At 40.0% G+C, this 27,977-nt stretch overlaps 1 protein-coding gene across 2 annotated transcripts in view; it reads right to left on the bottom strand.

Moving 5' to 3' along the window:
* The window catches only part of epb41l4a (erythrocyte membrane protein band 4.1 like 4A), a 242,889-nt gene that overhangs the window by 102,018 nt on the left and 112,894 nt on the right, over nt 1-27,977 (bottom strand). The window contains exons 5-7 of one of the 2 annotated variants that reach the window (XM_048595332.1): nt 16,634-16,727; nt 15,031-15,128; nt 13,866-13,986 (exon numbers count right to left, since the gene is read on the bottom strand). In XM_048595332.1, the coding sequence (XP_048451289.1) occupies nt 13,866-13,986; nt 15,031-15,128; nt 16,634-16,727 (313 nt within the window). The remainder of the gene's footprint in view (nt 1-13,865; nt 13,987-15,030; nt 15,129-16,633; nt 16,728-27,977) is intronic. The other variant, XM_048595333.1, reaches the window with a different exon arrangement.

Here is a 27,977-nt window from a genome sequence, read left to right as displayed (position 1 = left end):
TCAAAAGTCACTAGTTTTTGAAATTCTTTGACCCTTGAAACACCTCCACAGAGGCCAGTATCCCGTCGCCAAGTCACCTTTTATTTACACGTGGAAAGTCTTTGACACTGGTCAGAATGCCTGTCTCTCCTCTTTATCTGTCAGTCAGGATTCCCTGATTGGACCTGATTAATGGCCCTAATCAGGGAATTCATATTCTATGAGGTCCACCTGGCTGACTTTGTTAGAGTCACTACAACCCTGTGAGCAATGAGGGCTGGGTCACTGAATATATTCAACGCTGAGTTAGATAGATTTTTGATTTACAAGAAAGTCGAAGGTTTGACTTAGGTTTAGGGAGATTAAAGCAACACTCAGATCAGCCATGACCTTAGTCATGAATGCACAGCATGCTCAGTGGGTTAAATGGCTTACTCCTCCTTTTATTTCTTCTGTACATATATATATATGTTATAAAGTTAGCCAAGAAAGTACCAATAACCTAATTGGTAACCGGACCTGTGCAATTTGAGATCTAAAAAAAATCAAGAAGAGTCAGGGCAATAGTTAGAAAACTATATCTTAATTAACTGTTTCAATGTCAAATATAGAAATCACTTTAAATACACTGAAGTTTTATGCAATATAGCCTTTGGTGCTGAATTGCTAATCATAGTATTGCTGCAGCACAGGAGGTCATTCTTCTGATCCTGACTGAGCTCACCCTCTGAAGGAGCATTCCTGTGTCATGTCATTCTCCCACCTTTTCCCCAATACCCTGCTATTTTGTCCTTTTCAGACAGTGATCCAAAACCCCTTTGAAAGCCTCAGCTGACCATGTTTTCAGGCAGCGCATTCCAGATTCTAACCAGTCACTGCTTTATTTTTCTTTCCCCTATATTAATATTGCAAACAAGAAAATAGTACACATTGGCTGCCATCATAACCAAAGCAATACTGGTAGAGACAAAAGCATTTCGTCAGAAATCAAAAAAAAAAGTTTATGACTAATTTTTAAGGAACCCATTAGCATTTTGTCTGATGCATCAGAAGTGATTTCCCATTCTATATTACTCTAGTGTGTCTGCTTTGTCATAAATTGAAAATGTATAAATAAATATAAAAATATAAATTAAGTAAAACTAATGGCCACATATTTATTAAAAGTAGAAATTTAAAAACGAGACCTTAAAAAATGTCAGATACAGACCTGAGTTTCATCAGGGTTCATGGAAGATTTCTCTCCATGACACCTAAAGAGATCTCTTACCACATCTTACCAAATGTGCCTCAAAAAATGCCTACTCTGTCATTATGGCTCTCTCTCACCCCAATCTAGCTCCTTTCTACCAACCAGTGTTCCCTGAGGAACTCCCCAGTCAGCAGATAGTCGGATACCTTGGAAACCTGTGCCAACTTTTAAAGGCCAAGGACACACGGACAAGCACTGGCATTCCAAAACTCCTCTGCTCGATGAAGGACAGTCATTCCAAAGATGTTGGAGAAAGGAAAAATGGTGTTGCAATTCTCCAACTGGGACCTGGAAGTCTTGGTGGACAGGGTGATCCAGAAGAGGGCTTTCCTCTTTCGGGAGCACTGACAGAGGAGGCTACACCACCAGACTCTGGCAGCCTGATCTGAGATTGCCACCTGGGTCAGTGCTGTGTCTACATTCTGGAGAAATGGCCAGCAATGCCACAGGATGTTTGATGACCATCTACGTTCTGCCAGGATAAGTGCACTCTGCTACCCTACACTCACTGTATTGTTTCTGTGCTGCCTGCTCATTCGCCTTAGGTACCTCACCATCTTCCCCAGCACTAACAGCTGGTCCACCCACTTCCATCTCATTCAATCCATCCTTTGTTTTCATTACAAGAGAAAACAGTCTTTCACTCAGCGGAAAGAGCAAGGACAGGTGGAGCGGTGCCCAGCATTAGGTAGCTCACCCACAACAAGGAGAGAATCCTGGCTCTCACTGAAGACCAGGGATATTTCAGCCCCTGAATGCATGGCACAGTGAGAGGCAGCGCTATTGTCAAAAGTTATGCATTTGTATATAAAGGGTGATTGGTGATTGGATAGTGGCCTGTGAAGAGTTATTTTGCTCCTGACTGGATGAACACACCCTCCTGCAATACTCCCTTCCCAAGCAGGCTTTACCATACAGGGTCAAATATGGTTGACCCCCTCACAAGTGTCATCCTCCTCTTCGCAGCCTGCATCCCCGAGTCTCCTTTCTGCGGCAGCAAACCCCAACATTCCCCCCACCCCTCTTTCACTTTAATTTCTCTGGATGGACCCGACAGACCATAGTCTAGCTTCTTGTGACCCAACTGGACAGCCACGTGTGAGCTCTGACCTCTGACCAATACCCGTACTTCTACTGAACTGTGTTATCCCTACCCCATGGACTAGTCACTAGGACCTACAGTGAACTACTTACCAGAGGCATAAACCCCCTAACCAAGAACTCTCCATCCAGACGCCTGACGCGGACAATCCTGTGGACTAGTATCAGAAGCTGCCCTTGATTTACAATGCAAGGAACCCTTGTCTGATGGATGTCTCCATGGACTCTGGTGAGGACATAGCTCCTATGACTTTGAAATACGGCTGTCACCTTCCAGACTGCAGACAGCAAGATAATCTGCCTGTTGTGTGATGGCACGATGAGATGAAGCAAGGCAAGGCAAGACATGGATGCTGTGAGCATACAGGTAGGTGTGATGTGCATGAGAGGAAGCGAGCAGCTGTGAATGCTAACCTGACCTAATCTGTGACCTGGTGTCTCCCTTGCACGCGAAGTCTTCTTGTAGCAGCCTTTCAATGCTAGTTGCCAGTGCACCCTACACTGCAGGTCTCAACTTCTTAAGTGTTCTGCAAATGAATGGGAGAGGTGCCATGAAGATCATGAGGGTTTGGCAATTATTGGATACTAATGTTCATGAATGAAGGATGCATATATCAGTCGTCCATGTATCATGCCCTGAAATGCTTTGTGTGGTGACCAGCTTGGTAGTTCCCTGCAGCTAATAGTGAGCTGAAGTTACCAGATGCCTGCTCTAACTTCCATGTCAAGAATCCTTGGCTTCTACTTTGCTTGCAGTGGGTTGTAGGATAGGAAGCTGCATATTAATAAGGTGAGATACGCAGTTAATATACTATTCTTAAGAAGCAATAATTCCCCCTTAACAGGCAACTCCCCACTCCTTAGCGACAATCTCACCTCAACACCCAGAACTTCATGAAAAAATGCAGTGAGTTGTTCCTGACAGAGATAGGCCTCACTGGATTTTTTTAATGCAATTCTGCATTATTTCTCAGAATAGCCCATGTCATTCAGGATCCCTAAGATTTTGCCCATAGTGTTACATAATTGGGTTTCTAGGCTTCACCTCAAATATTGGGGATTCATCAGTAACAGTGTTAAAAATACATTAAAATCACCTAGGACTGATCAGGCAATTCACAGCTTTAGGGCCTGTTTAATCCCAACACTTCAGATCACATATCCTCACTCCACACCAACTGTGACATTTACTTGTGCCTTTACTCAATTGCCCCTTCAACACTTACACATGCCTTTAATACCTTCACTACTCCTACATTATCCTTGCTCACCTCCCTTTCTCTATCTTGCATAAACTCCAATTTGCACAACTTTCTACTCTATGCATCCTAGCCTACCCATTCATCATCCCCATCACTTAGTGCTTTGGTTTCTCATCTCCCCCCACTCCCTCACGAAGGTTAAATACCTCACCTTCAAACTGATGTGTCACCCCAAAATGCTACACAGCAGGAAATCGATAAATTTTGCAAGCAACAACAGTGTGACAATGACAAATGAATCAGTTGAAAATCTTGTCTAATTTATCTACATGTGGGTCATACCTTTGCAGAATTCAGTGAATCCTAGGAAGTCATCTAAAACAGATGATAGGCCTCTTACAAATGTAAACAAGAACTGTGATGGGTACTATTGGTCTCTATATACTCAGCCAATTCTGGTTTCATTCTGCTCAGGATTCTTCTATGACCATGATATAAGCAGCATCTGACACCAATTGATAATTTTTTCCCAAACCAAATATTTTTTGGAAACATTGCTGTGCACACCAGTCATGCTTTCCAACTCCATTGTATCTCAGTGGCATCTCCATCTCCACCTCTCCTTTGTCACTCCTCAGGCTTCAAGACTTACCTTACATATGCAATTGGCAAGGTAAGTCATCAAATAGTCACTTTGTTCATATGGCAAGACACCCATGAAGGTGTGACACTTACCAACAGATTGTCTAATTGATATTAGTGAGGCTGAAGGCCCAATTTCAGGCTGCCACTGAACCTCCCTGCTCAGGTCGATATAGGATGACAAAATTCTACTTGTTTGTCTTCTTGACTCAGGTCTATACATTTCTCTTCTTCTTATCTCTTCTCCATCATGGATTTATTGTCTGGAAGCTTATTTCTCAAATTCTCCTGTGTTCTACACCTCAATAACCTTCACAAACCTTATCTGTCCTATTAATTTTTTAGTCACCTTGTTTATCCATTCTCTTCCTGGCACAGAATCTGTTTCCCTTGCATCCATTTACAAAGTATCTGATTGGATGTTCTTTAATGAAAGGCATTAAATATATGCAAGTTGTCATTTTACCCAGATTGGATTCTGCTTGGTTAAATTACAACTTTGTGCTTAAATATGAATGCATTCAAATGCAATAAGTTTGTGTTTCAGAGACAGTTTGTTTGGGAATATGTATGTGGCAAGTGACAAAAGGGAATTACGTGTTAGACTTGAAATTCATAGCTAGCTGAGGTAAGACAATTTGCAACTGGCTAATTTGTCCTGAACCTCAAAATGAATATAAAGCAGTGTATTAAATTTCAATGTAGCCCCCACACTGCAAACTTAGAATATACTGTAGGTGTTAATGTTCTGACTGATCTGCAGCACAAAGTACTGGAATTCTGTTTCTATGGTTTCCAACTCCCAACAATAAAGTGGGAAGATGCTGCCAGGGTTAGTGTGTAGTTCGCAAGAATAGTGTCACATTTCAAAAGCAATGTTAATGTCGAACTACCATAATTGATGTATCTCAAACTACCAGAAAGCATTTCAAATTTGCAGCAAGTAATTACATGTCATGCTGCAATGTACAAATGTATTGAAGTCATAAGCTTTCAGAGATTTTGTTTGTTTTTCCATTCTTAGATAAAATGGTAAAATGCATTTAAAATATCGAATAAAAAGATGAAAGAACTGTGGAAGCTGTAAATCAGGAACAAAAACAGAAGTTGCTGGAGAAGCTCAGCAGGTCTGGCAGCATCTGTGAAGAAAAATCAGATTTAACGTTTCGGATCTGGTGACCCTTCCTCAAATATCAAAGGTTCAGTTATATTCAGAAAACCGTTTTTCTGTTAGCTAGCAAATCTTCTGCACATGCCATATGGTAAGGCCTACACAATGAACTGTTATTTTCCACAACAAAATGTTAATCAGATGCCTGCTGGAAATCAAATACAGCACATCCACCTGCTCCACTGTACCCACAGCACATGTTATAGCCTCAACAAATTCTAATAAATTGGTTTAGCAGGATTTCCCTTTCACAAAATCAGATTGCCTCTGCCTGATCACCTTGAACTTTAAGTGCCTTGCTATTTCATCTTTAATAATAGCTTCTAAAATATTCCTTTCGACCAATGTTATGGCCTGTACTTTTCTGCTTTATGTCTCCCTCCTTTTTTGAGTAAATAATTACATTTGCTAACTTTCATCATAATGGAACATTTCTCTAATTTAAAAAATTTTGGAAAATTAAAACCAAAACATTAGCTGTTTCACCAGCCCCTTCTTTTAAGGCCTTATGATGAACTTCATCAGGTTCTGGAGACCTGTTCACCTGCAACTCCAACAATTTGCTCAGGAGTATATCCCTGATGATTGCAACTTTCTTCAGTTCCAAACACCTTTCCATTTCCTGGCTTATAACTATTTTGGGGGTGTTACATGTATCCTCTATAAAAAAATACATATATCGCTTCAATTCATCTGCCATCTCCTCATTTTCTGTTATCAATTCCAAAGACTCATTTCCTATAGGACTATTGCTCTCTTAATTCTATTTTAGTAATGTCTATAGAAACTCTTACTCTGTTTGTATCCCTAGCTTTTTTCCCCACTTACTGTAGTTTTTCCCTCCTTATAATCATTTGGTTATTTGCTGCTTTTTATATTCTGTCCAATCCTCTATACTAACACCCATCGTTGTGCCATTAAATGTTTTAGCTTTAACTATGATATTATCATTAATTTTTTTTAGCTTACTGCGGATGTTGAGTCTTCCCCTTGGACTATTTCTCAAGTGTTGAAATGTACATATTCTGTTTATGCTGAAACATCCCCTTAAAATGTCTGCCACTACATTCCTATTAACCTATTTCTTAAACTTGTTTGCTGGTTCACTTTAGCTAGCTGTGCTTTCCTGCCCTCCTAATTGCCATTATTTAGGAAAGGCAATGAATAAGCATCAACCTGCCTGGTATAAAATTCAGACAATGTTTGGCAGTTAACAGCCAACCACATCTATCAATCAGAGTTCACTCATCAACCAATTAGCATTCTCCTGTCATACAGTATAGATGTTGTTTTACCTTTACATAGATATTTCTTGCGAATTTTGCTGATGAGTATAAGATGAAATATTTAGACAAGATGCACCCTTTTCAGCAATATCATGATGTAGACTGTGGCTAAATCTATCCACTCTAATGACTGTGTTGCGAAGTAATGATGACATACTTACTCTTGCAATGTACTATGGTATGCTCAAAAACCACAAAATCCACGCAACGTGATCTGATTGGGTGATACTTCAAAAGTTCCCCGTGGTCTAAAACAGAATGGCAATCCGTATGGATTTTATTGGCTAGCAGTTGCAGACTATTTTGAATGCATTACTCCAATGGGCCAGACGTACTCAATAAACAGTTATAATAGTTCACACTGGGATTTTTCACTTGCAAAGAGTCCTGTGTTCTGAGCACCTCTTTGTCCACGGTTACATTATTGATGTTTTATATCACTCATTGCCTTCTGAAGGATGCCTTCCATTTCTGTGAAGTTTCAAGAGGTAACTATCCAAATTAGATACACAAAATCTATGAAGGAGTTGGGCAAATCAGGTCATGAAGTGTAACTGCTATGGACAAATATCAGTAAAGATAACTTATCTGTTAGGTAACTGACACATTCAATGCCCATACGACAATGTTGAGTACATTTCCAATTATATTCATTTTGGAGTAGCAATTGAAATCAGTGACAAGTATCTTAAGCAAATGGAATTCAGAAGATGATGTGGAGGTGCTAGTGTTGGACTGGGGTGGACAAAGTCAGAAGTCACATGACACCAGGTTATAGTCCAACAGGTTTATTTGGAATCACACAAGCTTTCAGAGCGCAGTTACTTCGTCAGGTGCAGTGACAGAGCACAGCACACAGGCACAGAGTTTACAGGCAGAGAAATCAAGGGCAGAGAGATCAAAAGATCATACAACTGGTGTGAATTGAGTGTCAGATGATAAATCTGTGCAGGTGACCAAGAGTGTCACAAGGTGTGCAAAGTGTTTATATTGTCAATATCAGTGCTGTACTATCATGACAATCAGGCAGAGCCATAGCCATATACAAAATGTGACACTGAATTGTAGGTATGAGGCTTCATTCAGAATCTGTCTCAAAGTTTTAACCTAGAATCAGGCTGGTTTTAATCCGAAAGCTGGAATTTATAAGATGCCACATGGACTGATTGACTATAAATTGTGTGTTTTTTGAACGAAATAGACCATTGCTGCATAAACAATTCTTAGTTTTAACTTAGTAAGGACAGAGTGACAGTTTAGTAGTCTGCTACCACTAAATGTTTATGTCTACTTCAAATGTGATGCATGGCTACTAGGACAAAGTACCAAACAATTAGTGGCATAGAAAGAACAATATCGCATGATCAGTACCTTAAGGGTAGTATGGAAGAAAGCAAATCAGAAACTCACCCCTACCTATCCTAAATGTTTGTCAGAACACAGCAGAGCAGATTGGCTTTGTTAAAATAACTATCAAATATCAAAGAATCTGGAATGTCTACAATAGCTGCATATTACAAGTATTCATGGCTGCTTTGACAAGAAAAGAAGAGCTTCTTAAGTGCAATTTAAGAGGTTAGTTTAAGTTTAACAAAACTAAAATAAGTAAATAAGCAATGGAACAGGAATCTCAAATCAAACCAAGTCACTTCAAAAAAATTAAAATGTTTCTGCATAAATAGTAGAGATTCTCAGGGCATCCATTTGTTCATTGAAATACAAGTTTCAAAAAAACATGATTTCCAGTTACTGAAAAACTGTTCTCTTGCAGAAAAGAAAGAAGGGAGAGTTGTTTGAAATGGGTGGAGACCCTATTTCTTTTATTTAACCTAATTTCTCATCAACCTGTTCAGAGGTGTTATTACTCACATCTGGAGCAGGCAGGACCTGAGCCTAGGTTTCTCAGTCCAGGGGAAGGGACATTATTGCCGTGCCACAAGAGGGCCCACCCTATTTTTATTTACAAGAGATGGAAAGACTCTTTTCAAGTAATTGAACTACCAAGTAATATTACATTCCAACCCCTAAGCAAAATTATGGATATCCAACCCATTTGTAATAAACATGTCTGACAATGTGTTACAAATATCATGTTATTAGTATTTAAAGCTAACAAACTTTCTATTCAGTCAGAACACCTCAGGGTCACTCCAGATCAAGGATCAGGAAACATATCATATGTCCTGTTTGCTTTGCAGTTTTAACTCTGACACTGACCCCAAGTTAGTGATAAAATGGCAAAGTAAATAATGCAGAAGTAGCACTGCAAAGCTCCATGAAACAAAACGTGATTTAACCTACAACTGACAGGACGACAAATTTGCTGGACATAGAGTTCAACCATTCATTTTGAAAATAGGGACTAACAAAGAGTAATTTATTCAGCTACAGTTTGATTGAACACACCAGGAAGAAAAGATCATTTATATAGTATCTGATGTCTAAAATGCAATATAGCCAATGGGTTAGTTTTGAATAAATGCCACTTCAGATGTGACAATGTTTTTGACTGTGGCAAAATATTTGGTAAAATTTATTGCAACACCTATATATTACTGAGTGTTTTGTGATTTGGTATCATAGTTATATTGCTACAAAAGACTTTACATTTAATATTGCTTGGAGGACTTAAATTTTGAAGGACTTATTTATTTTGTGGACATCTGTTTTCTCTCCACAGATGCTGCCAGAATGCTGTGTTTTTCCAGCAATTTCTGTTGTAAATGAAAAGGTAGATGCTTTGCATTCAAAAGCCTTGCAGCTTAAACAGCACCCTCCCCTTGTTCCCATATCTTCCTATCCCCACTGTCACAGATCTCCCGCAACCTCACTGCCCAGCCCTCCTCCTCCAACAGCTCCCAAACTCCACCAGCTCAATCTCCCAGCTCTGCCCCATTACCTCTCTCCCACTCCGGTGTCATGAAAATTTTCAATCCTCAGAAAAAGTGGGGGAATTGGGAAGACCTGCCATGACTAATTGGATCCAACTTGCCAAATAATCAGTAACATATGCTTCCGTGGCACAAATTGATGTGATTCTTTAAAATTTGGCATTCTTGCATTTATCTTGATGAGCACAAGACCACAGGCTTTGGCAACATGTTTCTCTCTTTTACTAATATTAAGCAATATTAAGATTATAGAACTAGAGAATGCTTACAGAACAGAAAGAGGCTTTTCAGCCGTGCTGTCAATCTATGCTAGCTCTCTATAAGAGTTAGTCAGTCCCATGCCTTACCTTTTCCCCATAACTCTGCTAATGTTTCCTTCCAGATAAATATCTCATTCCCTTTTGAATGTCTATTGATTCTGTCTCCACCACACTCTGAGTGCATTCTAGATCCTAACCTATCATTGTACTTTCCTACAGTTAGACACTGCTTCTTTTAAAATCACATGAAATCAGTTCCTTAGGTTCTAGACCTTGAGAATGTTCATACCCAAGGGGATGAAAGATTATTGGGATATGCAGAAATGTAGAGTCGAGGTTAAAATCAGATCAGCCATGATCTTGTTAAATGGTGGAGCAAGCTTGAGGGGCTGAATGGCCTGCTCTTGTTCTTTGTTTGTAGGTTTGTATGACTGCAGCAAGTACCAACTATGGTGTTGATCGGCTCCAAGCATCAGCCGCAGGCTCAAAATACCTTCCAACACCACCTAAAGCAAGTCTGAAACTCTTTTGAGGAAAGTGCATTGTGTTTGCAGCTGGGAAGCCTTCAGGAAGTGAATCTGTCCTGGGAAACAGTGAAGAGCAGTACACAGAAGAATGCTGATGAGAATGCACAGTTAACTATTTGGTGCATTGGGGTGCCTGAAAGAAACAGTGCACGTTACTGCTTCAAAGACCTCCAATAAATAGGTTAAACACGATTTACCTTTGATGAATCCATGCTGAGTCTTTCTGATTCCCTTGAGTTTTTCCAAGTGTGCAGCTATATTCCCTTTAACTATCACTTTTATTACCTTCCCTATGACAGATATCAAGCAAATTGGCATATAGTTTCCTGTTTTCTGCCTTGCTCCCTCTGGAGGGATAATATTTGCTACTTTCCAGTCTGACAGAACCTTTCCAGAATCCAATTTGGTTTGGAAAATTAACACCAACATGTTAGGTACCTCTAGGATTATGTCCATCCGGACCTGCAGAATTGTCAGCCCATAACTCCATCAGTTTGGTCAGTATCATTCTCTACAAGACTACAGTTTTGCTAAGTTCCTCTCTCACTTCCACCTTCTGATTTACAGCTATTACTAGCTGTTATTATAAATAGTAACTATCTCAAAAACCTTTCATTCAGGCTACGACTGCAATTTGATTTTCCAGGCTGTTCCATCCCATACTGAATTTGGGGTGGTTTGCTGCTGGCATTCTAGGCCTGAAGCTGCTTGAGGCCAACTTCTAAAGCCATCTGCAATTTCCTCTTTTATAGAAATTCAGCAACCTTCTAGCAGGCATACTGCAAGCTACAAGGATACACTGCAGGGGAGAACGAGAACAGGCAAACACAGGTATTAAGGGTGACTGAGTGAACTGTGCACACAATATGTCATGATGTTATTCATGAATTTGGCTTGGAATGTTTATTTTGTAATGGCTTTTATGTTTATGTTTTGGCCAGGTGGGCACTCAGATGGTTAATGACCAAGGGGAACTAAGCTTGGAAATAAATAATAATGGCATTTAATTTAAAAAAAAACAAAGTTTGTAGCCCAATGACAGAATTACAGCATGACTTAGATTGAAAAAAATTCATCTATAGAGTGAATAATCAGGTTTAAATGCTGAAATATCAAACAATCATGTACTGATTAAAATAGGCATATAAATTCAGCATGTTAACAGAGGTGATGGATGGGATATTAAAGGCAGGATAATGGTGAATCAAAATTAAATTAATATACAAAGCAAACACCATTCCTGCTTTACAGGGGTACTGAGGTTGATGAATGAGGGATGGTGATCACACAGTAAATATTGTGGTCAGATTAGCTGTTCGTGGACAGCCAAGGCAGAAGGTGGTTGTCTACATTGTCCTCCTTCCTCCTCCGCAGCTTCGCTGATGAGAAGGACTGTACCTTCATGATGAAAGATCCTACAGTATGCATGAGACCAACACAATTCTCAACATCTGCTCTAAGTACTCAACAGTTCAGGCAGAGACACATTGGGCTGGATTTTCTAAGGAGTGGCAATCTCACACAGATTGCCACTCCAATCCTTTTCTTTGTACAAAAGGACAGAGCTCCACATTGCTGACAGGAGATTCCAGTCAAGGCTCCTTCAGAAATGCTGTATTCCATCCTGACAGGTCCTCTCGTAGAGCAGAACTGTTAGAGGAAGGCACGAATGTCCCCTTTTCATAGTCGAGAACTGCCAAGTTCTGAAATTTGACAGAATGGCTTGATCTGCATGTATTCTACACGTGTGCATAGATTGTGCAGTAGATTCATGAGTCATGTGATCAAGGGAGGGTTTTTGTCCCTCTCTCGCTGGTCTTTATTTTGGTATGCTGGTTCAAATACAGCTGGCAAAGAACACTACTTCAAAGATACTGGACATTGACTTTGTGATTCTCTGCCTTGGTTCTTATTGAAACGTAGATTTCTTACACATTGTTTCTTGATGGGGTTCAGGTAATAGAATTGTTTCCTGAACACGCTGGATGGACATGACCTTCTGCTGAAGATATAACATAGTGTGGAGCTGGAGGAACACACGGGCCAGGCAGCATCAGAGGAGCAGGAAAGCTGACGTTTCGGGTCAGGACAAGCCCCTTTACACCTTTTCCTCCTTCTCATCCAACACCTAGAAGCATGTCCTGCATGTGGCATCTGCTTAATCTACAAGTCATGCTATATTTCAGGATACTATTGTACTCAAGCCAAGGAGCAACTGATTTGTTCAGAACCCTTAATGGGAGGAAAAAAAAAACCTTTAGCATTTGTCACATCATTACCCTCTGCAACAGACTCTATGACTCTGTCAAAGAGTTAGAGAAAACATTAAACATCTGTTCAAATTGTAACAACAGCCCAATAAAATCAGCCAGCCGCTAACCTGTTAAGTAATTGATGATCACCTTAAATAGCATGATGAAATGGGGGAGCCTTCCTACTACTAACTACGTGTTCAACAAAGGAAGAACATTAATTGGTGCATTAAGGTTCAAAATGGCACAACTAGCTTCAAATCATCATTGCACGTTTATTAATTCCATGAATTTCTTACATCTTTTCATGGGAGGTGGGCAATGCTGACTCAACCAGCATTTATTGCCCATCTCTAACTACCCTGGAGAAGCTGGTGGTGAGCTGCTTTTTTAACTTGCTGCAGTATATGGGATCCCATGGTGTCGGTGAGAAGGGAGTTCCAGGATTTTGACCCAATGACTGTGAAGAAACGACAAGAAGAACTTGCAGGTGGTGGTGCTCCCATGTATTTTCTGCCCATGTCCTTCTAGGTGGTAGTGGTAGTGGGTTTGGAAGGTGCTGTCTAAGAATCCTTGGTGAATTTCTGAAGTGCATCTTGTAGATGGTACATAGTGCTGCTACTGAGCATTGCTGGTGGAGGGAGTCAATGCTTGTGGATGTGGTTGTGATTGCAGATTGCAGTGTTATTGGAGTTGAACTCATCCAAGACAGTGGGGACCATTTTGACATCTTCCTGACTTACACTTTGTAGATGGTGGATATACTTTGGGGAGTCAGGATTGAGTTACACCCTAAGATTCCTCTGACCTGATGTTGTAGCCACTGTATTTACACGATTAGTCCAGTTCAGTTTCTGGTCAATAGTAACCCCCAGGATATTGGTAGTGGTGGATTCAGTGATAGTAATGCCATTGAATGTCAAGGGCCATGGTTAGATTCTGTCTTGTTGGAGATGGTCATTGCCACACAATTGACAAGCATGAATGTTACTTGGTACTTGTCAGCCCAAGCCTGGATATTGTCTAAGCCTTGTTGCATTTGAACATGGACTGCTTCAGTATCTGAGGAGTTGTGAATGGTGCTGAACCTTGTGCAATCATCAGCAAATGTTTGTCACAGCTGAGGCTCCTATTATTAAAATTCTTCAAGTAATCAATATAAACAACCCCACTTAATAATTGAGAAAAAATATTCTAATACATATTTCTTGCTGGTTACAGAAACTCCTGTGGACTTTCTGAAAGTAGCTAATACTAACTGAAGTATAATTTTGTTTACTGTGAGAAACAGAATGGCCCTACCTTAATGCTTTATGGAATTGTTCTATTGCTTCTTCAAGGTCCTCCTTTTGATCAGGAACAAATCGATATTCAGACACATAACCTGCTGTGTGCTTGTAAGGGTCATAGTCTCCAAGTTCAGCTAAACAGAAAAAAAATAATATTTGATTGTATTTTTGCATTCACATTTACAACCAATGTAATCAATTGGTCCTACTGTTATACCTAGAACTGTGGATTCATTTCATATTTACAAATGTAGGTATATAAATTATGGATTCTGGACCTTAGGCAATCTAATTTAAAAAATATGATGACATCTCAGCTCCTCATTCAGAATGGTCACTGGACATGAAACAACTCAGCTTTCTCTCCACAGATGCTGCCAGATCTGCTGAGTTTCTCCAGCAATTTCTGCTTTTGTTTCCGAAATAACTGCAGAGGCCAGTATCCCATAACCAAGTCACCCTTTATTTACATGTACCCAGTACATGGGCTCTGCCTAGCTAGCTTAGAGGCAGTCCCTAAAGTGAGGGAACTGTCTGAGACTCCTGTTTATACCTGTCTGCCAGAGCTCTCTGATTGACCCAGGTTAACAACCTCAATCAGGGAACTCATTGTCAATGAGATCCACCTGGCCAAACTCATTCCAATCACTATCATTTCAATCCATTTGACCTATGTTTTAATCTCTAAGTTAACTTTAATTGTTTTAATTTTGCATTTTTTAAAAAAATACTTTTGATCTCCTCTCTGTGATTGTATTGCCTTGGCAAACTGACACTGTAACACTACTCAACGTAATGTGTATTACATCTCACTGTATTGGGATATGTCAGCCTGGATTTTCAGCTTCTATGCTTCTGCTACATATAGGGAACAGGAAGTTCCATCCCCAATCCAAGGTCTTCTGACTAATAAAACTAAGAGTCAGAAACTCAAAGTGGGATAAAATAAATGCTCCCAGGGTTAAAAGTAGCATAAGACTGATTATCAGGAGGAGTGAACAGAAACTCCAAGCAAGGTCTTTCTCTTGCAAATGGAACTCACCTTGCTACACATTGAAGTTAACTTTTACAGACCTGTGTAATTGTTATCTTCATAGAAACAGTGTCCTTCATTTAAGATCATGCAACATACATTATAAAACTTCACTAAACAGTTAGAGTAAGACAGACACACTTACACTGGATAGCATAAGCACCCAGTTGAGCAGCAATGTTTAAAGGACAAGGCAGCCGACCTTGAAGAACATCCTGTTTGACCTGCAGAAAAAACTGATATCTGAAACAAGAACAAGAAAGTTATCAGTAAAGACATTTTTAAAGCCAAATTCCATCTAGTGCATCAACATTTTTGATAAATCAGCCTACAGTTGAAATACATCTGATCAAAGCTGAGTCAGGTATCTGACAAAAGGAAACTCACATAAACATTGGCTGGGATTTAAGCGACAAGGGTCTTGACCACCAGTTGGAGAAGTGCAGGATGCCCAACATTGCTTTTCTCCAGGAATTTCATGTGACTACACTCCAACCAAGCACTTCCATGACCCACGTCAAACCACCCTCTCACCCTCTATGGAATTTAGCCATCTAAGACAGTAACTCCACCCAAGAACTACCTAACAATTAGAGTCTAACTGTGCTCCAAATTGGACAGTGCCACTGTGAGCAGAGGCCATTGCTGGTATTACAGTGGGGCCTTCACCGGAGATCACCAAAAGATACCTGGACAGAGGTAAGTGCAGGTGGGATCAAGTCACAAGGATGGGATTGCTTGCAAGAAAAGGCGTGTTAGTAGCAAGGGCAGTGGAGGTTAACATTCAATGGGAACCTCCCAGATCTGACCAGATCTGATACTATAACAGATCAACGTCAGGGAAGTATTTTGAATTCTGTGACTGCAATAAAGTGTCAATTTCACCATTAAAGAATCAAATGTGTTTTCTGTGAACAAACTGTTCAATGTCATTGTTCTCACAGAGATCATTTTAGATGATTTAATTGTATAATTAAGAGATTGTGTGGATGAAATTTAATGACACATGATGCCTTTCTAAACTTAAAAACCCTTTGCCTCTATACAGTCCACATCCCTCTACTCCCTGTTTATTCACATTTTTGACAAGGTGCCTCCTAAATGTTGCTAATGTATCTGCCTCCACCACCTCCTCTGCCAGCACATTCTAGGCACTTACCACCCTCGTGTAAAAAAAACTTGCCTCTTTGATCTCCTTTAAACTTATCCTGTTTTATGTGAAACTTCTGTCCCTAGCAACTGACATGTCAGTCCTGGGAAAATGATTTCGACTGTCCATTCTATTCATGCCTCTCATAATTTTGTAAACTCTGTCAGGTCATCCCTCATCCTTCAACACTCAAGTGAAGACTAACCAAGTTTATCCAATCTCTCCTCATAGCTAATACCCTCCAGACCAGGCAATATCCTGGTAAGCTTTTTCTCCACCCTCTCCAGGAGAGTTTGGAAGCCAGGGTCTCCATATGATTGGAGAGAGGGGTGTGGGTGGTGAGCGCCCTTGAAGGAGGGATCCACAGGGTTTGTTGGGTGACTCCCTGAGATCGAAAACCCTGGCCAATAATGATGCAGTGCCAGCGGTCATGAGATGTGGTATTTAAGTGACTGCTTCATTATCTCAATTGGCCTCAGAGCAGGAAGTCTGCTTGCAAGCCTTCCTGCCCCAAACATGATTAGATGGAGAGCTTTGGGAGCTCTAGTTTAGTTTAGTCATTTATAATGTAACAAGCATCTCATTTACATCTTGTTACCTTGTTATTTCTTCTTTAAGTTTACATGGATCTTCTGCGTAGAACTTTACACCAAAATACAGTGTGTATGGTGGGCCAGCTAGAAGAAAAGAAACTTTGAAATAGAATGCAATATACTTACATATCAATGCTTTTTAACTTAAATATTTTAAAGCATCCATATTTACTTTAAATTACAATATCTAGAACTTCTCAAGCATTGTAAAGGATAGATTTCACTAAGAATAAAGAATGAAGAACAGTACAGCACAGGAATAGACCCTTCAGCCCAGCAGGATAGTGCTGACACATGATGCCTTTCTAAACTAAAATCCTTTTATGTCTACATGGTCCGTATCCTTCTATTTTCTGCCTACTCATGTTTCTGTCAAGATGCCTCTTTAATGTTGCTGTTGTCTACACCTCCACCACCTCCTCTGGCAGCGCATTCCAGGCACTTACTACCTTCTGTATAAAAAAACCCTGCCTCTCACATCTACTTTAAACTTACCCCATTTTACTTAAACCTATGTCCCCTAGTAATTGACATTCCTATCCTGGGAACAAGACTCCGACTATCCATTCTGTACATGCCTCTCGTAATTTTGTAAACTTCTATCAGGTCGCCCCTCATCCTTCGATGCTCAAGTGAAAACAAGCCAAGTATGTCCAATCTCTTCTCATAGTTAATACCTTCCAAACCTGGCAGCATCCTGGTAAACTGTTTTTATACCCTCTCCAAAGCCTCCACATCCTTCTTGTAGTGTGACGACCAGAACTGTCACAATATTGCAAATGTGTTCTCACTGCAGTTCCATTCAGCTACAACATGACTTGCCAATTTTTATACTCTAAGAGCCGACCAATGAAGGCAAGCATGCTATATGCCTTCTTGACCACCTTATTCACTTGTGTTGGCACTTTCAGAGAACAGTGGACTTGTACGTCTGGATTCCTCTCTATGTTGATGCCACTCATAATTTTGTAAATGTCTTTCAGGTCGCCCCTCATCATTTGACATTCAAGTGAAAACAAGCCACGTTTGACCAATCTCTCCTTATACTTAATACACTTCAAATCTGATTCTGTCTCTGCCAATGGAGAAAAGTTGTTCAATTGATGGCTAGGTGAAGAACGAGAGGACACCGATTCAAATGATTGGCAAAAACACTGAAGGTGCTGCGAGGAAAATATTTTCAGGCTGCATGTGGTGTGGACCTGGAGTGCGCTGCTTGAAAGATTGGCAGAGGTAGAATCAACTGTGCTTTTCAAAAGGAAATTGGATGAGCTAAAGGGGAAAACAAATGCAGACCATAAGGAACAAATGTGATGCAAGAAAAATACTTTTTCACATAGTGAGTAATTAGGGTACGGAATGCACTGCCTGGCGAGTGTGGTGGAGGCAGGTTCATTTGAGGCATTCAAGAAGGCATTGTTTCTATCCAAATAATCATCCAATGTATAAGGGTATAGGAGGATATGTAGGAAATTAGCAGTAGGTAATGATACTCATTTGAAGAGCTGGTGCAGAAAGGATGGGCTGAATGACCACTTGGCACCTTTGGTGTTTTCGCCGTAAATCACTTAAATCAGTGTCCTCTTGTTCTTCACCTATCCATCAATTGAACAGCTTTTCTCTATTTACTCTGCCTACTGCCTGAATGATTTTTAAAAAGTCAATCTCTCAACCTTCTGTTCTCTCAAGCGAACAATCTCAGCTTCATTTCTGGAACTATTCTCAAATTATTTGTACATTTCCTGTAAAGACTTCAGGTATTTCCTGAGGTTTGGCACCTAAAATTGAACACAATACTCCAGTTGAGACAAAAGTAGCATTTCATAACTTCCTTAGTTTAATATTTCATGCCTTTGTTTGTAAAGCCCATGAACCCATCTGCCTTATGTCCTCAACTTCGGTAGTGGGGAAAATGCTTGAATCTATCATTAAGGAAGAAATAGCAAGACATCTGGATATAAATTGTCCCATTGGGAACAGCCAGCATTGGTTCATGAAGGGTAGGTCATGTTTAACTAATTTGGTGGAATTCTTTGAGGACATTACTTGCATGGTGGACAATGGGGAACCTGTGGATGTGGTGTATCTGGATTTCCAGAAGGCGTTTGACAAGGTGCCACACCAAAGGCTGCTACATAAGATAAAGTTGCACGGTATTACAGGTAATGTATTGGCATGGATAGAGGATTGGTTGACCAGTAGGAAGCAAAGAGTAGGGGAAAATGGGTGTTTTTCTGGTTGGCGGTCAGTGGCTAGTGGTGTGCCTCAGGGATTAACGTTGGGACCTCAATTGTTTACAATTTACATAGATGATTTGGAGTTGGGGACTAAGTGTGGTGTGTCAAAATTTGCAGATGACACTAAGGTGAGTGGTAGAGCAAAGTGTGCAGAAGACGCTGAAAGTCTGCAGAGGGATATAGATAGCTCAGTGAGTGGGCAAAGGTCTGGCAGATGGAGTAAAATGTTGATAAGTGTGAGGTCATCCATTTTGGTAGGAATAACAGCAAAATGGGCTATGTTTTAAATGGTAAAAAATTGCAGCACGCTGCTGTGCAGAGGGGCTTGGGTGTCCTTGTGCATGAATCGCTGAAGGTCGGATTGTAGGTGCAGCAGGTGATTAAAAAGACAAATGGAATTTTGTCTGCCATTGCTCGAGGGATGGAGTTTAAAAACAGGGAGGCTATGCTGCAGCTGTATAGGGTCCTGGTGAGGCCACACCTGGAGTACTGTGTGCAGTTTTGGTCTCGGTTGATTCCAGAGTTGAGAGGGTTGGATTATGTGGAGAGACTGAGTAGACTGGGATTATACTCATTGGAATTCAGAAGAATGAGGGGAGATCTTATAGAAACATATAAGATTATGAAGGGAATAGATAAGGTGGAGGCAGGGAGGTTGTTTTTGCTAGCAGGTGAAACTAGGACTAGAGGGCATCGCCTCAAAATAAAGGGAAGCAGATGTAGGACTGAGGTCAGAAGGAACTTCTTCACCCAAAGGGTTATGAATCTGTGAAATTCCCTGCCCAGTGAAGCGGTTGAAGCTACCTCACTGAATGTTTTTAAGGCAAGGCTAGATAAATTTTTGAACAGTAAAGGAATTAAGGGTTATGGTGAGTGGGCGGGTAAGTGGAGCTGAGTCTCAAAAAGATCAGCCATGATCTTATTAAATGGCGGGGCAGGCTCGAGGGGCCAGATGACCTACTCCTGCTCCTAGTTCTAAAGTTCTTATGTTCTTATTAACAATTTTTTCTACTTGCCCAGTCAGTTCAACAATTTATGCACATAAACTCTTCACGTCTCTCTGTTCCTTCACAACTCTTTAGAATCATATCTTCTGTTTTATATTTCTCTTTCTTCATATGGAAATTCAGTTTGCATTTCTCTGCATGAAAACATCCACCTATTCAATCAGCCTGTCTATGTGCTTGAAGTCTTCCACTATCCTCCTCATGGTTCACAATAATAAACCTCATAAGTTAATAAGATCTTAAGAAATTGAAGTAGGAGAAAGCCTTTTTTATGATCCAAGGAGACTGAACACCATTCAACGGCCAGTCTGATTGTGACCTTAACTCCACTTTTCTGCCTGTTATACCCATCCGCTCCATGCCCATTACCTTGACTACCTCATCAAACGGTCATGAATATATTCAAAGACCAAACCTCCATTGCTCTTTGTGGAAGAGAATTCCAAAGCCTGATAATGCTCTGAGAGAAAAAAACTTCCTTGTAATAACAAAGAATCCTCTAGATGAGAGTGACCATAACGTGACAGAATTTTATATTTAATTTGAGGGTGAAAAATGGACATGGAAAACTGGTGTCATAAACATAAAGAATGGCAATCACAAGGTTTTTCAAAACATTCTTTCATGGAATCTGGGCATTGCTAGCAACCCTAGTTGCCCTTGGATTTAGTGGCATGCTAGGCCATTTCAGAAGGCAATTAAGAGTTAATCAATCACATTGAATACAGATTAAGACAAATTGAACCAGAAAAGTTAGAACAAAAGCAAGATGGCAGAGAAGCAGTGACAAATATTTAAGAAGGTAGTTCATAATTTTAAACAAAGATGTATCCTATTGAAAAGAAAAGACTCTACCAAAGGATGCATTTTCATATCTAACTCAGCAAGTAAAGGATGTATCCTATTGAAAGAAAAAGCATAGAATTTTGTGAGGATTAATGGTAGACCAAAAGATTAGAAACATTCTAAAAACCAGCAACTAATAAAATTAGAATTAGAGTATGTGAAATAACTGCACAGAGGCTAGGTCCTGTCACCAAGTCACCCTTTATTTACTAGTGTACAGTACACTGGCTGTGACCAGCCAGCTCGGAGTCAGTCCTCAACTGAGCAGATTCTAATCTCCTGGTTACATTGGTCAGCCAAAGGCTTTCCTGATTGGCCCAGGTTAACAACCACAATCAAGAACCTCGTAGTCGATGAGGTCCACCTGGTTCCGATCACTATGGTATAAGAAAAAACAGCAAGAAATAGAAAACAAACGGCAACAGTTTCTACAAGTATATAAAAAAGAAAGGAATAGCTAAAGTGAGCCTTAGTTCCTTAGATGGAGAAACTGGAAAATTGGCAATGGGAAACAAAGAAGTAGCATCAACTTTGACTTAAGTATTTCATATTCATCTTCACAGCAGAAAAACCAAAATGCATCTCAATTGTAGTAGAAAATGAAGAGGCAAAATGGAGGGATGAATTTAAACAATCATAATCATTGTGAAAACTAACTGGACTAAAGGATTACAAATCCCTGGAACTGATGACTTGCATCATCAGATCTTAAAAGAATTAGATTCAGAGATAGTGGATGCATTTGGTTCTAATCTACCAAAAGTCCTTGACTCTGGAAAGGTCCAGTGGATTGGAAAACTACAAACTCAACACTTAATCTAATCCGGGTAGAGACTAGTAACTTTTAAAGAGAAGGTCACACACCTTGTTATAAACAATTGAACTGTGCCATAAGAAACAGACTTTATTGTATATAAAAGACAAAAACAAAACAATCACTATTAACCTAATAATATGGTGATAATGTGCTCATAATTTTACTCCTTATTTCCTTCAATAATTCTCTTATACTCTACGATATATTACAGATGTTTACTTGTCTGGACCACCCAAAAGTATGCCTCAGTCTACTAGCAACTACTTTCAGTTCCAAGTCTCTTCACAGGATTGTACAAAGTTAAAATTAGAATTAAGTTTTATTGTCACATGCACTCAAGTACAGGGATACAGGAATACAATGAAAAGTATACAAAGTCACCACTCCCAGACAATAGTACCTAAGTACAAAATAGAAAAGTTAAGAAATAAGTTAAAAGTTAAACATTACAGTTCTTCTTATTATAAAATAGAAAAATAAAGAAATACAGTTAAAAGTTTAACATGACACTCCTTTTATTGCCATGGGCTTGCAGTCTCTCCATGATGGGCTTTCCCGATGAGGGTATGCTCTCCCCAATGCTGAGCTGAGTCCCTCACCGCCGAGCGCCATCCGGGCTGGCCAGCTATTTCATCACCGATCGCCAGCCGTTTCACTACCAACCATCAAAGTCCCACTAGCCCCAGCCACTGCCATGCTCCAGACTCTGGATTCCAATGCCACCGCCGCCGCTGCCTCCACAACTGAGCTCTCTCCAGAAGCTAAGTAAAAAAATAAACTGAAGAACTGAGAAAAATGAAATAAAAAGACAAGAAAAGAAGGGGAAAAAGGAAAAAGTGACAGAATGGACGTGTCCCAGGCTCAAGAGCCCAGAAGCTGCCTATGCCACCACTATCATCTTAATGTGCAGTATCATTCACAGCTCCTCAGATAGTGAAGCAGTCCATGTCCAAATACCAGACCTGGACAATATCCAGGCTTAGGCCTGCAAGTGGCAAGTAACATTTACATCACACAAATTCCAGGCAGTTAACCATCTCTAAGAAGAAAGAACCTAACCATTCCCCTTGACATTTTATGGTAATACCAACACTGAATCCTACATTATCAACACTATGGAGGTTACCACTGACCAGAAACTGACTGGACTAGTCATCTAAGTATTGTCGCTTCAGGACTAGATCAGAGGATAGGAGTCCGGCAGCAAGTAACTCACCTCCTGACACACCAAAGCCTGTCCACCATTTACAAGGCACAAGTCAGGAATATGATGGAATACTCCCCACTTGCCTGGATGAGTTCAGCACCAACAACACTCAAGAAACTTGACACCATCCAGGACAAAGTAGCCCATTTGATTCGCACCACAACTGAAACATTAATTCCTTCCTCCACTGATGCACAATATCAGCTGTGTATACAGTCTACAAGATGCACAGCAGAAACTCAACAAGGATCCTTAGGCAGCATTCTCCAAACCCATGACCACTTCCATTTAGAAAGATCTAGGCAGCAAATACCTGGGAACACAGTGCTGCACGTTCCCCTCCATGCCACACAACAACCTGACTCAGAAATATGTTACTGTTCCTTCACTGTCATTGGGTCAAAACCTTGGAACTTCTCCCCAAAGGCCTTTTAGCTCTTCCTACAACAAATGGACTGCAGTGGTTCAAGAAGGCAGCTCACCACCATCTTCTCAAGGCAACTGGGGATGGGCAGTAATTCCTAGGCCAACTAATGATGGCCCGCATCAAATGAATGAGTAGAAAAATATATTTCTTTGTCCAACTAAGAAAGAGGCATTGTTGAATCTGGTTCTGGGGAATTAGGTGGACAAAATTGGCCCATTATATGTGGGACAGGAGATTTAGATTAGTTACAGAGAAGAGGAAAGAATAATCTGAAGTACAACTTCTATATTGTACATGGGCTTACTTCAATGGGTTGATAGGGGATCCAGCCGGGATAAAATGGAATCAAAGTTTTACCGGAAAATCTGTGACAGAACATTGGCCAATCTATAACAGGCTGTTTCAGATACAGACAAGGTACATTCCAGCAAGGGCCAAAGGTAAAGGAGCAAAACTAACTCACTGGGTGATGAGCGGATGGAGAATATAATGAAACACTAAAAGTGCACATATAATGCATGTCAGTTGATTTCTTTGAACGAGAAACTAGCCAAATACAATTAGTTGAGAGGAGAAGTGGAGTGAAGGATACGGCTGGCAAAGAGAATATGAGAATAGACTTGGCAGCTCTAATAAAGATGAACCCAAAATCTTCTATTGGCATGTAAAAAGTAAGCAATTATAGGTTACAAAGGGAGGCGCGGTGCAAGGCTAGAATATTTCATGTGTATTTTATACTTAAAGAGTGCTTTGTTTTACAAAGGAAGAGGATGCTGACAACATTTCAGAAGAAGCAGAAGTTCACCTACCCCCACCTCAACCGTGGCACAGAACGTATCTCCAGGTTAAAATCAAAACCATGATGAATTTTATGCATATCTGTATCTTTCTCCCCCTTTGCAGCTTTAGTTTACTTTTCACTACCATTACTTAAACAAGTTGGTGGGTAAGCAAACTAATGTCAGGATTCAGCAACTACTGGAGATGTGTGTAGTGGCTGTAATGAGATTAGCCAGCTAGACATCATAGAATATGAGTTCCCCGATTGGGGCTGTTAATCTAGTCCAAACAGGGAGGCTTGGCTGACATAAAAGAATGAATGGGATATTGCACCCCTGAATGCCTGACTCAGTGAGAGGCAGTGCTATTGTCAAAGGTTATGCATTTGTAAATAAAGGATGATTGGTGATAGGATGCTGGTGTCCGAAGAGTTATTTCAATGTGCAACAGCTATCTGCAGAGATTCCCTTTCAAATTCCCTCTTCCTTCCTGTGTTTGAAGTATTCAGCCTTACACTGCAGTTTGCCCTGTTCTTTGAGGTAAGCTTCAGAATATACCCAGTGGAGAATAGTTCCTCTAAAACTGGCATTAATGCTATGGCACAGTTTGCTAATACATCACTTCCAACAAGGATTTAAACTTCATTTACCCTGTCCATATCTCATCTCTCCATATCTCATCTCTAAAAGACAGAAAACCAATTTATTTCCACATGAGCTAAAAGCAGAGAAATACAGATTAAACCAGAATGTAGTAGGTGCTCAGAACCAAGTAGTACTTCAAAGCAGTCATAGAAACATTGATATCTAGCTGTGGTTGTGACTTCAAAGTAGGATCATTATGGGTTGAAAGCCTCAGGTGTAGAGTTTTACTTTCTTCTTTTGTATTGGAGTGAATGTGAAAATAATAAAAAAAAGTCCCTATGTAGGATTTTCATTGCTACTCATTTAGTACAAAATGGGTCCTTTCGAATTACATGCACAAACTGGATTCTAATTAACATACAGCTGCACAGCTCAAGCTCCTGAATGTGTGTGTATTTTACAAATCTCTAATTCTAATGTTAGAATTCAGATAGCAGTCCTAGTACATTAATCCTTCTCATTTTATAACAATGGGGTGTACATTTCAGGAGTGATATAGTTGAGTGATATAAGGCACTGAATTAAGACACTGAGTGTTACACATTCAACTTCACTGATGGCAGGAGAGTACATGTAACATGACATTTTCAAACCATAAATGTTTTGTAGTAGACATTACTTAGAGGCTAGAGCTAAAAATTGCTTAGTATGAAATCCTGAAAGGATGTAAAGAATAACCAACTCATAGAATCACGGAATCCCTACAGTGTGGAAGCAAGCCATTTGGCGCATCGAGTTCACACTGATCCTCTGAAGAGCATTGCATCCAGGCCCACCCCTCTACCCTATAACCCTGCATTTCCCATGACTAATCCACCCAGCCTGAATATCCCTGGACACAATGGACAATTTAGCATGGCCAAACTATCTAACTTCATGTACATGCCTTGGTTCATGCAAGTACAAGGACCAATTAAAGAGTTTCCACATTGGGAAAATGAGGGCTGCACCATTTGGACTGTTTACATTGAATTGTAATGGGACCTGTGTTCTTGTGAACTTCAAAATGAGAGAACTATAAAGGATTTTAAAGTAAATAATGGGGGCAAGGGATCAAATGTGCTTTGTCAAAGAGTAGAAAGAAGGTAAGGGAGGTAAATAGTAAAATGGGACATGAGGGTCAGGGAATGACTGGAAGAGGCAGGAAAAGAAAACCTAGGAATACACCAACAATAAAGACTAGACATTCCAAAGGTAACAAAAAGACAAAACTTTTCTTTTACACCATTCATTACAAAATAAATTAATTGATAGTACAACTTGCAGTAAATAAATATGAACTGACAGCTATTACAGAGACATGGCTTCAGGATGATACAAATTGGGAACTGAACATTGAGAGGTATACAACATCCAAAACAAAAAAAGTAAGCTACATAAATGTGGATGGATAGCACCGTTAATCAAGGATGACATTTGTGTAATAGGGATATACTTAGTTCAGGAGATTAGGATGTGGTATCGGTTTGAGTGGAAATTAGGCGTAGAGAGGAAAGGACTCACTGGTAAAACTGGTCAGTCGACTCTCAACCAAAATGTAGGGTGAAGAATACAAGAAGAAGTATTGATTGCTTGTGATAAGTGATGTCAAAAATCATGGGGAAATTTAATCTAAGCATAAACAGAAAAAACCAGATTGGCACTAGGAGCTTGGATGAGCAATTAATAGAATATTTTTGAGACAGCTTCTTAGTGCACGACATTTTGGAACCGACAGAGAGCAGGTTTATATTGGACCTGGTATTGTGTCATGTGACAGGATTAGTTTTGGACTCCCCTACCCTAGGGAAAAGACCTTGGCTATTCACCTGATCTATGCCCCTCACAATTTAAAAAATTTTAGTCAGAGAATACTGGCAGGTACCTTTCTGAAACAGTGAAGGAAATTTTGGCTTTCGTGACACCAAATGGACTTGACCTGTTTAAAGTCATGCCATTTGGTATGAGAAATGGGTCAGCCACATTTCAAAGACTAACAAATGAAGTCACTTCAGAATTACCCTATTGTATGGTAGTGCACATTTGACGACCTGGTGATTTTTAGTCACACGTGGAAGGAACACTTGGAGCATCTATCAGGAGGTGGGCTGTTGATAAACCTGGCTAAGAGTGTGTTTGCAAAAGCTCAAGTCACATTTCTGGGTCATATTATTGGGTGTGGACAGATGGCCCCATGAGATGTGAAAACAAAGGTTATTAGGAAGTTTCCCACACCATCGACGAAGAGGGAAATGCTACAATTCCTGGTTTATTTGGAAGTTTGTACCAAATTTTAGCAGTGTGATTGCTCCACTAACTGACATGTTGAAGAAGTGCAGAAAATTCCAGTGGACGGGGAAATATCAGAAGGGATGTGACAACCTGAAAGCTGTGTTAACTACTGCCCCAGTGTTAACCACACCTACTTATGCAAAACCATTGAAAGTGGCTATCAATGTGAGTGATGTGGGTGTTGGTGCTATATTCTCTCAAGAATGTAATGCGAAGGTAGATGCTGGCCTAGAGATAGTATCACTGGACTCTTAATCCAGAGACCCAGGAAATGTTCTGGGGACCTGGATTTGAATCCCATGATGGCAGATGGTAGGATTTGAAATCAATAAAAATCTGCAATTAAGAGTCGAATGATGACCATGTACCTACTATAGATTGTCAGAAAAATCCATCTGATTCATCAATGTCATTTAAGGAAGGAAACTGCCATCCTTACCTCGTCCGGCCTACATGTGACTCCATACCATAGGATTGTAGTTGCCTGTGAACTGCCTTCTGGACAATTAAGGATGGGCAATAAATATTGGTCTCACCAGTAATGCCTTCATCACGTAAATGAATTTTTAAAAAATGTTAATGTCTCTTTTATTTCCTTATCCTTCATTATGTTTTCATCTGATTTTGCATTTAATAAGCTAAGGTTTATTTTCATTAATCTGTTATGATTCAGGTATAGAAATGTTTACAATCTGTATTTACATCTTTTGCTTGTCTGCTCTCATATTCCCTTCTTCATCAACAAAATCAACATTATAAAAACAGATATTTCTAATCATTATCACGCTGCCATTTCTCAGAATTTGCTGTGTGTGTTTTGACTCCAAGGTTTCTTACAGTACAACTATAATTACTGTTCAAAATTACTTAATTGCCAGTCAAAAAGTTCTAAGTGGAAAACAATATATAAATGCAAAGCTTTCTTATCTTTCTTTCTCATCAATTTCTTGCGTCAGGACAGTCGACAATAGTCCAGAACTCAATTGGGTGCCACTCAGAACTCAATTCCTCAGGTGACGACAAGGGATCATGTATCTCTGTGATGCCAACCTACTTGATTATATAGAGATAACAAGGTGTAGAGCTGGATGAACACAGCAGGCCAAGCAGCAT

This window comes from Rhincodon typus, chromosome 3, assembly GCF_021869965.1.
Source record: "Rhincodon typus isolate 14 chromosome 3, sRhiTyp1.1, whole genome shotgun sequence".
Classification (NCBI taxonomy): Eukaryota; Metazoa; Chordata; class Chondrichthyes; order Orectolobiformes; family Rhincodontidae; genus Rhincodon; species Rhincodon typus.
Note: the sequence above shows the minus strand (reverse complement) of the source record. Positions and strands in the feature narration are given on the sequence as shown.